General features: G+C 45.2%; 1 protein-coding gene across 1 annotated transcript in view; it reads left to right on the forward strand.

The window, feature by feature from the left end:
* The window catches only part of LOC146355397 (zinc finger protein RFP-like), a 30,438-nt gene extending 27,022 nt beyond the window's left edge, over positions 1 to 3,416 (forward strand). Inside the window, exon 8 of the mRNA XM_084830571.1 lies at positions 1,425 to 3,416. Within this exon, the coding sequence (XP_084686697.1) occupies positions 1,425 to 1,446 (22 nt within the window). The 3' untranslated portion in view covers positions 1,447 to 3,416. The remainder of the gene's footprint in view (positions 1 to 1,424) is intronic.
* The last annotated feature ends 11,029 nt before the right edge of the window (positions 3,417 to 14,445 follow it).

A 14,445-nucleotide genomic window follows, 5' to 3' on the forward strand; every position in this document is an offset into this window, starting at 1 on the left:
AGTGTTAGTTGCAACTCCAAATGATACTAAGTGTGGTTCCCAATGGATGACGAAGAGAAAAGACAAAAGCAAGTAGAAAAGAAGGAATAGAGAAAGTAGAAGACAGATAGAGAAGAGAGAAAAAGAAAAGGCAAAAGGCAAAGAAAAAACATTTGTAAAAAAGAAGCGTGGCCATAGTTGCCCCCAGGGTAAATTAAAAGCAGCTGATTGTGCCTGGAGCTTATTACCTGGGGTAAAGTAGCCACAATAATGTAATAGTTCTTTAAAATGAAGAAAATGTAACTAGAAGGAGAAGAAGAGCCTATCCCAAATGTGTGTCAGTGGAACTAGTGTAAGGCAGAAAAGTTTAAGTAAGTTTAACTTGAAAAAGACAAATAAAGAGACAAGGCTGGTGCATGGAGCAGAAAGTTTTATATAAAAAGTTTGAAACATGATCTGCAATACAGGCAGATCAGCAAAGAAAAAGAAAGCAAAAGAAAGAGAAAAAATTTGTCTTCCCATACTAATAAATAAAAAGTGTTATCAAGCACTTTGGGAAGCGAAGTTGTTTACAGGAAGCTGTGCCTGAGAACCAAACACTTCTAGCCTATGCTGAAAATGCTTGCTAGTGTTATGGGTAACATGTATGGTATAAAACCCATTTAGCGCAATAGCTCGTGGTTCAGAGAAGCTGTCTGATCCAACCATTAAGTACGCCTGTGTGCTGTAAGTTACCCAATAAAGTCTCCTTGTAAGTAACCCCCCCCTGCTGGAATCCCAAAACACAAGTTGGGCTAGAGCGCCTCACCCAGTATCAAACCCTGCTGTTAGAAGCCATGAAAGGCAGGTATAAAGAAGTCAATTAATATGACCAAAGTGTCTAAAGTGCTGCAAGGTGCCACCGAGGCCCCAGAGCGTACTTGGAGCATCTTTCAAATGCCTATCGCCAGTACAACCCCCTCGACCCAGAGGCCCAAGAAGACGTAAACGAAAAAAGAAAAGAAGAAGACCCGGCAGAGGCAGAAGATTCTTAAAAAAAAGAACCAGTGTGCCCAGTGTGGACAAGATGGACATTAGTGGCATGAATGCCCAAATAAAATAAATCAAATACACAAAGGAGAAAAACAAAGGGGCCAGAATGGGCGAAGAGGGAGACAGCTTGAGAGGGGCCGTGACATTGACTGTGAGGGGCAGTGACATTGACTTCATGATTGACACTGGAGTGGCATCAAGAGCAAGCAAACGTTAGCCTTAAACAAGAAGTCCAAACACTGAGCAAAGTTCTTCAAGCCCAGCGTCGCTTTGTCTTAAAAAAATAAGCCATTCCCATCACAGAAGTTCATCCTTTCCAACCAAGAGTTAAAGTATGAGTTAAAGAGGGAAAAATAACCCTTTGACTCCCAGATAGAGAAGACTGAAAACTGTCATACTTTCCACCCCCACAGCTATGAAAGCAGCTGGAGTTAAACCCTGGATACATTGGACACGAGTCAAGAGAGCGAGAGGGGGAGAGTAGACTGTAAACAGAAATCCTGAAAATCCTTTAAAAATCATTCTGAAAAAGCAGTGAGAAGACTCAGGCTAGACCTTACTGTGGACACACCGGGAAACTGTCCCCCTGCGTACGGTCAGACCTGCAACTGGAGAATTGAAGAAGGGGACTAGACCCTACTGCAGCTTGCCAGGTGAATAGCTGCCCAGCGTACGGTCAGATCCCAAAGAAGATCAAACATGCGTGTTGTAGTGTTAGTAGTGCTGCATTGTGTTTCCTTAATAAGGTGCAAAAAGGGGGGTCTGCCCCTGGAAAAAGAAGTTTGTCCCAGTGATTTGCTGATAATTACTGGCTTCACCTGGCTAACATCACGAGAGTAAAACATTTTTGTTTGCCAAGAGGTATACCTGCAAACAGGCTTATTAGCTCTTGCCTAATACCTGTCTGTAGACATCCTGGGAAAATTCAAAAAGATACCATGTTAAGAGTTTATGGTGTAAGTTTAACTTATTCCCAAAATGCTAATTGGGGCGTAGTTGCAAAGATCCTACCCCCTACAGAGTTCACTCTACGCACCCCCATCATTGCTGAAACAAATGCTACGTGTGCACAAATGCTTAATTGTCAAAAATTTTTCCAGAAAATACAAAGCTATCCCTGGCCCCCTTCCACTGTAATAAAATTCAAAACATATCTTTTAATGATGCCCACATACTTTTGCCTCATGGATGGTTTTAGACATGTAATTCCCGCACTTGGTCATTCATTCCTGCCAACTTGTCTGATAACCACCCATGTTGCCTCAGCCGCCAATTGAACTGGTGCCAATTCTTCCCCTGTAGCCCGAGAAAATCCGTCAACGGCAGCCTCGAGCACTCCAACTAACTAAAAATTGTAATAGTCATGTGCAGTTATATTCTGACTCAGAAAAATTGGCCTTAGCAATGTCACTGGTTAAGGTTCCAGGTTTAGCCTTGGCTGATGGTCTGGAAATCAACCGGTTAGCTTGCAGCTTAGCCAAATGCATAAATGCCACCTCACGAGCATTGTCATTGTTAAATAAAGAGTTGCGTGATCTAAGAGGTGCAGTTCTAGAAAACAGAGCTGGTATAGATTACCTCTTCCTTCTTCATCATTTAAGTTGTGAGACACACCAAAAGCTCTGTTGTTTTAACTTAACTGATAATGGCAATGCTGTAGATGAACAGATCAACAAGCTGCACAATATAGTAGCTAACAAAACAATAAGACAAAACAATTAGCTCAATTAGTTAACCCCTTGGCTTCCAGATCTTAGCTGGCTTAAAAGCATTGTTCATCCTAATTCTACCAGTATTGTTCATAAAAGTTCTGTTATGTCTCTGCGTTCCTTGTCTTATGCGCTGTTTAACCAATCTGTTTTATGTCTCAGCTAATAAAACTGCTGCCCTCTACGCTCTAATAGCCCAACAAGAGGCTAAGTAATATGTATGTCACAAAAAGCTTTGTATGGTTATCAGAAATGCTATAATTGTAATGAAATTATGCATTTAAGGGGGGAATGTAGCAGCCATATCGGGGTCAGACTAAGTAGCCTCATGCAGTCTCATGCTTCATGTTCTTGCTGAGCTCTTTCTCCCTTGAATATATTGTTGTAAGCTGACGAGACACAGGAATTCCTTATCTTGTCAAAGGTCATATAATTGTATATCTTGTTCTCTGCTGTTCTCTTCTGTTCTCTCCCTATCATGGCTACCCTATAACCCAGTTCTTGTATTATAAACAATAGTGCTAAGAGAAGAATGTTGAGGATTGCAACCCCATGCGGGAGGGGGAGGAGGAGCCGTTTCATATGTGTCACAATGTCTATAAAACCAATGTGCTAATGTAAATCGGGGCTTCTGGCTCTTTGGAAACGATTCCAGCCTTAAGCCCGCGCGTTAAATAAAGAATCTCTTTTTCCTTCACTCCGTGGTCTCTCTGACTCTGGGTTCTGCAACAGCCCTATACGCTTCAGAATTCATCCTGCTGCTTTTATCAGCAGTCAGGTCATCAATAAACACCAGTGACCCGGTTCCATTGGCAGCCATACATGCCCATGCCATAACACTGCCTCCACCATGTTTGACAGATGATGTGGTATGCTTTGGATCATGAGCTGTTCCTTTCTTTGTCCATACTTTTCTCTTCCCATCATTCTGGTATAAGTTATTCTTGGTTTCATCAGTCCAAAGAATCTTATTCCAGAACTGGACAGGCTTTTTTAGGTATTTGCTGGCAAAGGCTAATCTGGCCTGTCTGTTCTTGAGCGTTACCAGTGGTTTGCACTTTGTTATGAAGCTTCTGTATTTACATTCATAAAGCCGTCTCTTGACTGTAGATGTTGACAATGACATGCCTGCCTCCTCAAGAGTGTTCTTGATAGGGATGTCAGAGAATTCCGCCACGGATCTCGGTGAGGCCGAATGCCAGTGCAATCGGCCCCCCGAAATCTGTGGCGGAACGGCCTGCCACCCCCACCACCACCCTGCAGATCCCCCCCGGGACGAGACTTACCTGGGGCGGATGTTCCAGCCGCCGCCATCATTTGCAGTCTTGTCGTGGTTTTTTTGTTTTTTTTTACACATCCCAGTTTAAAAAAAAAAAACGCGTACGCAAAAGGCGGCGGCTACAGCCGCCGCCCTTTGCGTTCCTTATTTTTCGCTGTCTTAGTCTACGTAAATATTTACATAGACTATTACAGCGAAAATAAAGGGGAACGCAAATAGCATAGTGGGCGCTATTTGCATCCCTTTTTGATTCGCCATTTTAGCCTACATAAATATTTATGTAGGCTAAAACGGCAAATCAAAAAGGGACGCAAATAGCGCCCACTACGCTATTTACATTCCCCTTTATTTTCACCATAATAGTCTACATAAATATTTACGTAGACTAAGATGGCAAAAAATAAGGAATGCAAATGGCGGCCGTAGCCACCGCCATTTGCGTACACTTTTATTTATTTTTTTTTTACCCAGAGCCCTCTGCAGCCGGAAATCCAGCTGCGGACGGCTCTGGCCTGGGCCTGGCCTGCTGCTCCGCAGAGCCGCCATGGAGCACAGCCGGCCGTCGAGGATTCTGGGGAGGAGGACCGGATTGCCTCCCCCCCCGGCGAGGATTCCGGGGGGAGGGACGGAATGCCTCCCCACCACCACCATGAACATAATCCATGGAAAGGTAAGTGACTTTCGTACATCCCTAGTTCTTGACCTGGCTAGATGTTGTGAAAGGATTGCTCTTCACCATGAGCAGAATTCTGTGGTCATCCACTCGAGTTGTCTTCCGTGGTCTTCCAGGCCTTTTGCTGTTGCTGAGCTTGCCAGTTAATTCCTTCTTTTTCAGGATGTTCCAAACTGTTGTGCTGGCTACTCCTAATGTTTTTGCTATCTCTCTGATGGGTTTATTTTGTTTCCTCAGCCTAATGTTGGCCTCCTTCACTCGCATGGACACCTCTTTGGACCTCATGTTGGGAGTCCCAGTGAACAGCTACCAAATGCAAATGTAACACTCAGAACCACCTCCAGTCCTTTTATGTGCTTGATTGGTCATGGGGTACCCAGGAAACAGGCCACACCTGGCCCTGCAGCTGCTTGTCAGCCATTTGTTCCATTACTTCTGAGTCACCAACGATGGGTGTGTGTGTATGCCACTGGCTGTCCTTCCTGAATGGTTAGTGCCCCACTTTTGCCAAACCCCTTGAATGACAGCTGACAGTCCTGACTTCACTCCCATCTGGGTGTGTTTCCTTTCAACTTCAATGTGGTGGTGTACAGAGGCCAACTGCCAAAACAGTTATACTTGTTCCAATATTTCTGGCCCTGAAGGTAATTGAATATATAAATTTGGATTTTGTTGAACTTCTTTCCCCCTCTGCTCCTCCAGCATGATTTCAACATACTTTTTCCTACTGGGATGGGATGGATTCACAGGGCAGGGGCAACCTTGCTCCTCCACACCCTGAGACCTGCTATGCCAGGAGCAGAGCCACAGCTTGAGGGGAGATTTGTGTCTCAGCAGAAGTTGTAACAAGAACCTTGTGAGGGGTGGTGAAGGGCCCCATCTGAAACAAGGGATATATGAAAAATTTGTTTCAGTTCATTTTTGATGAGGATTTACCCAGTGTGCACCTTCCAGACCAAACATGGACTTTATTTTTATTTATTTTATTTATTGCATTTATACCCCGCCTTTTTTCCTCTTGCAAGGAACCCAAGGCGGCTTACATTATCCTCCTCCTCTCCATTTTATCCTCACAACAACCCTGTGAGGTAGGTTGGGCTGAGAGTGTGTGACTGGCCCAAAGTCACCCAGTGAGCTTCCATGGCCGAGTGGGGACTAGAACCCGGATCTCCCAGCTCCTAGTCCAACACTCTTGCCACTACACCATTCAAAGTTGATAACTTTCCAAGATCGCAGTTTGATTCGCGGACCCAAAACACTGCATCGGACAGCGTGCATACCATTGACAAATGTGCGCAAATATGCTTTTGTCAATAGGAGAAGGATGCAAACATTTTGAAGATGTGCACAATTGATGCTAACATGTGGGAAAAATGCGCATGAAAACACACATGGATTTTTATGTGGGAAGAAAAAAACACATTTCACAATCTTATATTAGCTCAAGTCTGAATGAGCATTGAGTTGGAATTTGGAGAACTTTAGAGAGCTTCAATTTTGCTGATTCATGCATCTCTATCTGAAAACTTGTTGAGCTGCTGCCAGTGACAGTAGACTGTTTAGTATCAGCATCATCCTATGTTCATGAAATAAAAGGAAGGAGTGGGGGCATCCCAAGAGGCTGAGGCCCCACAGGTAGATGTGGCTGACAATGACTCAGGTAGGACCAAAATGGGCTGCCCACCAGGCTTAATTCACCTGGTTTATGTGGGCTAAACATAAAGAAAAATGCATTTGAGCTGCATTTGCAGACTGTCTTCCTGTCACTACTGATTGACTGTGAGTCTATGCTGGGAATGAATGCTAGGGGGCGCTTGCTGTTGTTATGCTGCCTTGTTGCTAACATGTATGGTATAAAACCCATTGTACCCCATGGCTCTGGGTTCAGAGAAGCTGTCTGATCCAACCATTGAGTATGCCTGTGTGCTATAAGTTACTCAATAAAGTAGCTCCTTGTAAGTAAACCTTTGAGTCTGATTTATCACTATCTTGGCACCTCTAACCTAAGAGTTCAGCACCCATGGCTAGGGCAATACAGCATGCTCAGTTCTCACTGAGCTATTTTGGTCCTCTCCCTACCCTTAAGGTTTTTCTAAAAGTGTTTGTATTTCTGAAAACCTCTGGGTTTCCCCAAGCTAGCTGATTCCTCTCTCTTGTGCACAGATGGTACAGTCTGAAAGCTCAGCAGGCTTGCTCCCTCGTAAATGTGTTTAGGGTTGCAGCCTAAGGGACCTAGAACCCCTACTGCAGCCAGATTAGCCTGTCCTGATGTGGTGCCCTCCAGATGTGTTGGATCTGGCAGCCCCCACCCAGCATAGATGGCTGGGGAAGCTGGGAGTTGTAGTCCAACACATCTGGAGAGCAGGGCATCAGGTTGGGGAAGGCTGAGCCAGATAGAACATCTGTTGCAAGAAGCGGACATCGATGCCTGAGATGGAACGGCTTCCCAAGTAGTTTGGGTCTGGGATGGAGTAAGAAAACTTTCCTGTGGCTCTGTACAGTCCTCATATCATAAATGTACACCCAAGTGTGCAAGAGTTAACCAGGCTTTTGATATGCTGTTGATTCTTTCTCAGTGAAGAGGAACCTCCCTTTTCCTGAGGCAGCTAACGGAAAGGAAACACTTAGTCATTGTGTGTGTTTCACTTCAGGAAAGGGCAGCCATGGCAGCTGGGGGTCCCATCCAGGATCTCTGTGATGATACTATTTGTCCCATCTGCCTGGAATACTTCAACGATCCCGTGATCTTGGATTTCGGGCACAATTTCTGCCCACCCTGCCTCACCCAGTGGTCTCTGGAATCTGACTTCTGTCCTCAGTGTAAAAAAAAACCTTTCAGCGATGGAGCTTTAGGCAGAACCAGCAGTTGGCAAACATTATAGAAATTGTTAGGAAACTCAAGGAAGGAAAAACATTTGCGTACACATTTGTTTTTTGTTACAAAAAAGAAGCAAAGGGAGAGTGGTCACAGAACTTGGGCCGGACATCCTAGAGAGTGAAGTCAAGTGGGCCTTAGGAAGTATTACTAACAAAAAACCTAGCGGAGATGACAGTGTTCCAGCTGAGCTATTTAAAATCCTAAAAGATGATGCTGTTAAAGTGCTGCACTCAATATGCCAATGAATTTGGAACACCTAACAGTGGCCACAAGACTGGAAAGGTCAGTTTACATTCCAATTCCAAAGAAGGGCAACGCCAAAGAGTGTTCAAACTACTGTACAATTGCACTCATTTCACATGCCAGCAAGGTGATGCTCAAATTCCTACAAGCTAGGTTTCAGCAGTATGTGAACCGAGAACTACCGGAAGTACAAGCTGAGTTTTGAAGAGGCAGAGGAACTAGAGATCAAATTGCCAACATTCACTGGATCATGGAGAAAGCAAGAGAATTCCAGAAAAACGTCTATTTCTGCTTCATTGTCTACGCTAAAGCCTTTGATTGTGTGGATCACAACAAACTGTGGCAAATTCTTAAAGAGATGGGAGTACCAGACCACCTTACCGGTCTCCTGAGAAACCTGTACAGTAAGAACCAGAGATGGAACAACCGATTGGTTCAAAATTGGGAAAGGAGTATGACAAGGCTGTATATTGTCACCCTGCTTATTTAACTTATATGCAGAGTACATCATGAGAAACGCCGGGTTGGATGAATCACAGGTCGGAATTAAGATTGCTGGGAGAATTATCAACAACCTCAGATACGCAGACGATACCACCCTAATGGCAGAACGCGAAGAGGATCTAAAGAGCCTCTTGTTGAGGGTGAAAGAGGAGAGTGCAAAAGCTGGTTTGAAACTCAACATTAAAAAAACGAAGATCATGGCATCTGGCCCCATCACTTCCTGGCATATGGAAGGGGAAGAAATGGAACCTGTGACAGATTTTATTGTCTTGGGCTCCAAGATCACCGCAGACGGTGACTGTAGCCATGAAATTAAAAGACGCTTGCTCCTTGGGAGGAAAGCTGTGGCAAACCTAGACAGCATAGTAAGAAGCAGAGACATCACCTTGCCGACATAGATCCGTCTAATCAAAGCTATGGTTTTCCCAGTAGCAACATATGGCTGTGAGAGCTGAACTATAAGGAAGGCTGAGCGCTGAAGAATCGATGCTTTCGAACTGTGGTGCTGGAGAAGATTCTTACGAGTCCCCTGGACTGCAAGGAGGTCAAATCAGTCCATCCTAAAGGAAATCAACCCTGAGTGCTCATTGGAAGGACAGATACTGAAGCTGAAGCTCCAATATTTTGGCCACCTAATGCGAAGAGAAAACTCTCTGGAAAAGACCCTGATGCTGGGAAAGACTGAAGGCAAAAGGAGAAGGGGACGGCAGAGGATGAGATGGCTAGATAGCATCACCGATGCAATGAATATGGACTTGAGCACGCTGTGGGAGAGAGCGCAAGACAGGAAGGCCTGGCGTGATATGGTCCATGGGGTCACGAAGAGTCGGACACAACTGAACGACTGTACAACCTTGTACTCTTGGGTGGCTTCCTCCACAGGAACAACATGGTGGCCCCTGTGCTTTTTGGCTCTGTAGCGTACCAGGCAAAGAAAGGCATGGTCATCCTTGCAGAAGAGTTTGAAGGACTCATGGTGCCTCATGGCTATCAGGGACATGAAGATCTTTCCTGTATAGTTCTTCTGTGTATTCTTGCCACCTCTTCTTAATCTCATCTGCTTCTGTTAGGTCCCTGCCTTCTTTGTCCTTTATCATGCCCGTCTTTGCACAAAACATTCCCTTGAGATCTCCAATTTTCTTGAAGAGGTCTCTAGTCTTTCCCATTCTGTTGTTTTCCTCTTTTTCTTTGCATTGTTCATTTAAGAAGGCCTTCTTGGCTCTCCTTGCTATTCTCTGGAACTCTGCATTCAGTTGGATATATCTTCCCCTTTCTCCCTTGCTTTTCGCTTCCCATCTTTCCTCAGCTACTTGTAAAGCCTCATCAGACAGCCACTTGGCTTTCTTGCATTTCTTTCTCTTTGGGATGGATTGAGTTGCTGCCTCCTCAACAATGTTACGGACCTCCATCCATAGTTCCTCAGGCACTCCATCAGGTCTAATCCCTTAAATCTATTCCTCACCTCCACTGTATATTCATAAGGAATATGATTTAGGTCATACCTGAATGGTTTAGTGGTTTTCCCTACGTTCTTCAATTTAAGCTGAAATTTTGCAAGAAGAAGTTCATGATCTGAGCCACAGTCAGCTCCAGGTCTTGTTTTGACTGACTGTATAGAGTTTCTCCATCTTTGGCTGCAAAGGACATAATCAATCTGATTTCGATATTGACCATCTGGTGACATCCATGTGTAGAGTCGCCTCTTGTGCTGTTGGAAAAGAGTGTTTGCTATGATCAGCGTGTTCTCTTGGCAAAACTCTATTAGCTTTTGTCGTGCTTCATTTTGTATACCAAGGCCATGCTTGCCTGTTATCCCTGTGATTTCTTGACTTCCTACTTTAGCATTCCAATCCCCTATGATGAAGAGGACATCTTTTTTTGGTGTTAGTTCTAGAAGGTGTTGTAGGTCTTCATAGAACCGATCAACCTCAGCTTCTTCGGCCTCAGTGGTTGGGGCATAGACTTGAACTACTGTGATGTTGAATGATTTGCCTTGGATTCATACTGAAATCATTCTATCATTTTTGAGATTGTACCCCAGAACTGCTTTTCCCACCCTTTTGTTGACTATGAGTGCTACTCCATTTCTTCTAAGGGATTCTTGCCCACAGTAGTAGATATGATGGTCACCTGAATTAAATTCACCCATACCTGTCCATTTTAGTTCACTGATTCCCAAGATGTCGATGTTCAATCTTGCCATCTCATGTTTGACCACCTCCAGCTTACCTTGATTGATTGATCTTACATTCCAGGTTCCTAAACAATATTGTTCTTTACAGCATCGGATTTTCTTTTCACCACCAGACACATCCACAGCTGAGTGTCCTTTCAGCTTTGGCCCAGCCGCTTCACTCTTTCTGGCGCTACTTGGAAATACCCTCTGCTGTTCCCCAGTAGTATATTGGACACCTTCCGACCGGAGGGGCTCATCTTCCGGCGTCATCTCTTTTAGCCTTGTGATACGTTCCATGGGGTTTTCTTGGCAAGAATCCTGGAATGGGTTGCCATTTCCTTCTCCAGTGGACCACATTTTGTCAGAACTCTCCGCCATGACCTGTCCGTCTTGTGTGGCCCTGCACGGCATAGCTTATGGCTTCACTGAGTTACGCAAGCCCCTTCGCCACAACAAGGCAGTGATCCATGAAGGGGAGAGTACAAGGTAGGGAATCACAATGGCGGGAGGGGCTGCAAAACAATCCTTTGTTTCCTATTTGGAAGGTTTTGCACCACTTAATGTAAGAACTTCTGTCCCACCACCATCAGAGGCACGTTTAGCAGGAACACGAGACAGGGCCCTCTCGGTGGCTGCTCCCAGGCTTTGGGCCAGGCTATCTCCATTTTTGTTGTCCTTTTCCTGGCAGACAAAGGACCAAGATACACATTCTAATAATCATGTTCCTATAGTTGAGCCTGTTATTTTTCTTTACTTTCATTTAAATGTTTGAGGCCCTGATCTGGGGGGGGGGGTAAAAAAAAAGAAAAAAGTCTCAATTGTAATCCACGGGGGAGGGGGATTTCAAGAAAAAACAGGTGAGGAAAGCCTAAACCTTCCTCTCCCAAAGCACTGTGGTCCCAATGCAGATTGGGATCGCACTCACTTACATGAAAGTAAAGAAACATAGCAGGCTCAACTATGCCAATGTGGTTATTTGAATGTGTAGTTTCACCCAAAGACATTACTCAAAAAGGCATTTGGCTTTTAAGCTGATGCTGAAGTAGGTTTTAACTGGTGGGTGCTGTTGATTTCTTTTTTAAAATTGATGTGTTTTTAATTGATTTGCATTTATGTTTTAATTATGATTTTGTATTTTATTTTACATTCTATTGTTGTGAGCCACCTTGAGCACTATTTTTAGTGTAAAGGTGGGATGGATGGATGGATGGATGGATGGGCGGATGGACAGACGGACGGACAGACAGACAGAAGGTCATGCAAGGATGGCCCCTTCCGTTTTAGAGCCCCATAATTTCAGAGATTCCCCCACCCCCCGAAGATGACGACAAACAAATACAGTGTTTCCGTCAGCATCGTGCTCCTTGTCTGTGCTGCGCTGCACGCATCTCACCCTCATTTTACAAAAGTACAGATATTCACACAGGACTGTATGTAAAGCATCAAGAGGCAGGGGAGAATAACAAAACTGTGACAATGGAAGAACTGGCGTTTTGTTACTTGTGGAGTAAATATATGACAAAATAGTGAAGGGATTATAGAAGGATCTTTAAAAAGGAGACAGACTTCATGAACTACCTCCCCCAAACATGCCTACCCCTCCAGGCATCACATGGGAACAAAATATTGCATTATTGCGTATGGCTAGCATGAGTGGGGACCAACTTGTGATTGTGCCTTAAATTCTCAAGGAACAATCACAAATTCCTAAGGCACAGTCACAAACAATTCCAACAAGAAGAAAAGGTGGAAGACAACAGAAGAAGCCAATGTGGCTTCACAAAAAGCTTAGGGATGACCTGAAAACAAAAAAGGACACATATAGGAAGTGGAAAGAAGGCCAAGTAACAAAGGAAGAGTACAGGCAGGTAGCACAGAATTGCAGGGATGGCGTCAGGAAGGCTAAAGCTGAGAACGAGCTGAGGCTAGTGAGGGATGCTAAAAACAACAAAAAGGCCTTCTTCAGCTACGTGCATAGTAAAAGGCAGAGGAAAGAAATGGTTGTTCAGCTATTAAATAAGGATGGCAAAACGATAACAGATGACAAAGAAAAGGCAGAGGTGCTCAATTCCTACTTTGGCTCAGTCTTCTCCCAAAAGAGGGTCTATGACCCCCCCCCTGGCAAAGGCGAAGCGCAGGCTGAAGGGGCAGGATTGCAGCTTGAGATCGATAGGCATATGGTCAAGGAACACCTAATTACTTTGAATGAGTTCAAATCTCCAGGGCTGGATGAACTGCATCCTAGAGTAATAAAGGAACTGGCAGAAGAACTCTCAGAACCGCTGTCTATTCTCTTTGAGAAATCATGGAGGATGGGGGAAGTGCCAGATGACTGGAGGAGGGCTAATGTTGTCCCTATCTTCAGAAAGGGCAAAAAGGAGGAACCTGGGAACTACAGACCAGTCAGTCTGATATCAATCCCTGGGAAAATTCTGGAGCAGATGATAAAGCAATCCATCTGTAAGCACCTTGAAAACAATGCCGTGATTCTAGGGTTGGCGGAGAATTTCTCCACGAATCTTCAGGAGGCCGAGTGCTGACGCATTCGGCCCCCCGAAAGTGTTAGGGAAATTCTCCGCTGGCCCCCCGCCCTCCACCCGGGATGGGACTTACCTTCGGCGAATGTCCCTCTCGGCGGCGGGTCCTGGCGGCGGTTCGTCAGGGGCGGGGGCGGCGGCCGGTCTCCTGACCGGCTGCCACCGCCGCCATTGCAAAATAAAAAAGTAAAGTAAAAAAAAAACACACACACCCGGGATAGGCTACGTAACGATTTATGTAGCCTATCACGGCTAGATTTCCAAAGTCAGCCGTGATAGGCTACGTAAATCGTTACGTAGCCTATCACGGGGGTGTGTGTGTGTGTGTTTTTACTTTTTTTTCGCGGCCGGGTAGACGGGGCGCTCCTACCCGGCCTGAATTTCGCCGGCAAGGGATGGGGCGCCTTCCCCCTGGCCTGAATTTTGGCCGGGCGAGGCGGGGCACCTCCCCCCCCTCTCCTGAACTTCGGGGGGAGAACTGAAGCGCCTCCCCCCCACCGCGAAGCAAGCTGTGGGACGAGGTAAGTCCCTTTCGTCCATCCCTAGTGATTCCTCGAAGCCAACATGGATTTGTCAAAAACAAGTCCTGCCAGACAAATCTGATCTCATTTTTTGATCAAGTAACCTCCGTTGTAGACTGTGGGAATGTTGTAGACATCATATACCTCGACTTCAGCAAAGCTTTCGACAAAGTGCCCCATGATATCCTGATGAGCAAACGAGCTCAAAGTGGGCTAGAGGAAACAACAATCCGGTGGATCCACAGTTGGCTACAGAATCGGACTCAAAGAGTGCTTATCAATGGGACCTTCTCAAGCTGGGGAGAGGTAACGAGTGTACCGCAGGGCTCAGTCCTGGGCCCAGTGCTCTTCAACATTTTTATTAATGACTTGGAAGAGGAGGTGCAGGGAATGCTGATCAAATTTGCAGATGACACCAAATTGGGTGGGATAGCTAATACTTTGGAAGACAAACAAAATTCAAAGTGATCTGGATAGACTGGAGCGCTGGGCAGAAAACAACAGAATGACATTTAATAGGGATAAATGCCAAGTTCTGCACCTCGGAAAAAGAAACCAAATGCACAGTTACAAGATGGGGGATACGTGGCTAAACAACACTACAAGCGAGAAAGTTCTTGGAATTGTTGTCGATCACAAGCAGAATATGAGCCAACAATGTGATGCGGCTGCAAAAAAAGGCAAATGCTATTTTGGGCTGCATTCATAGAAACATCACTTCCAAATCCTGGGAAGTACTAGTTCCCCTCTACTCAGCACTGGTTAGGCCTCATCTGGAGTACTGTGTCCAGTTCTGGGCACCACACTTTAAGAAGGATGCAGACAAACTGGAGAGGGTTCAGAGGAGGTCAACAAAGATGATCAGGGGACTGGAAACAAAGCCCTATGAAGAGAGACTGAAAGAACTGGGCATG

The sequence above is a fragment of the Heloderma suspectum genome, chromosome 2 (genome assembly GCF_057233095.1).
Source record: "Heloderma suspectum isolate Gila_16-S chromosome 2, 16-S_ref, whole genome shotgun sequence".
Classification (NCBI taxonomy): domain Eukaryota; kingdom Metazoa; phylum Chordata; class Lepidosauria; order Squamata; family Helodermatidae; genus Heloderma; species Heloderma suspectum.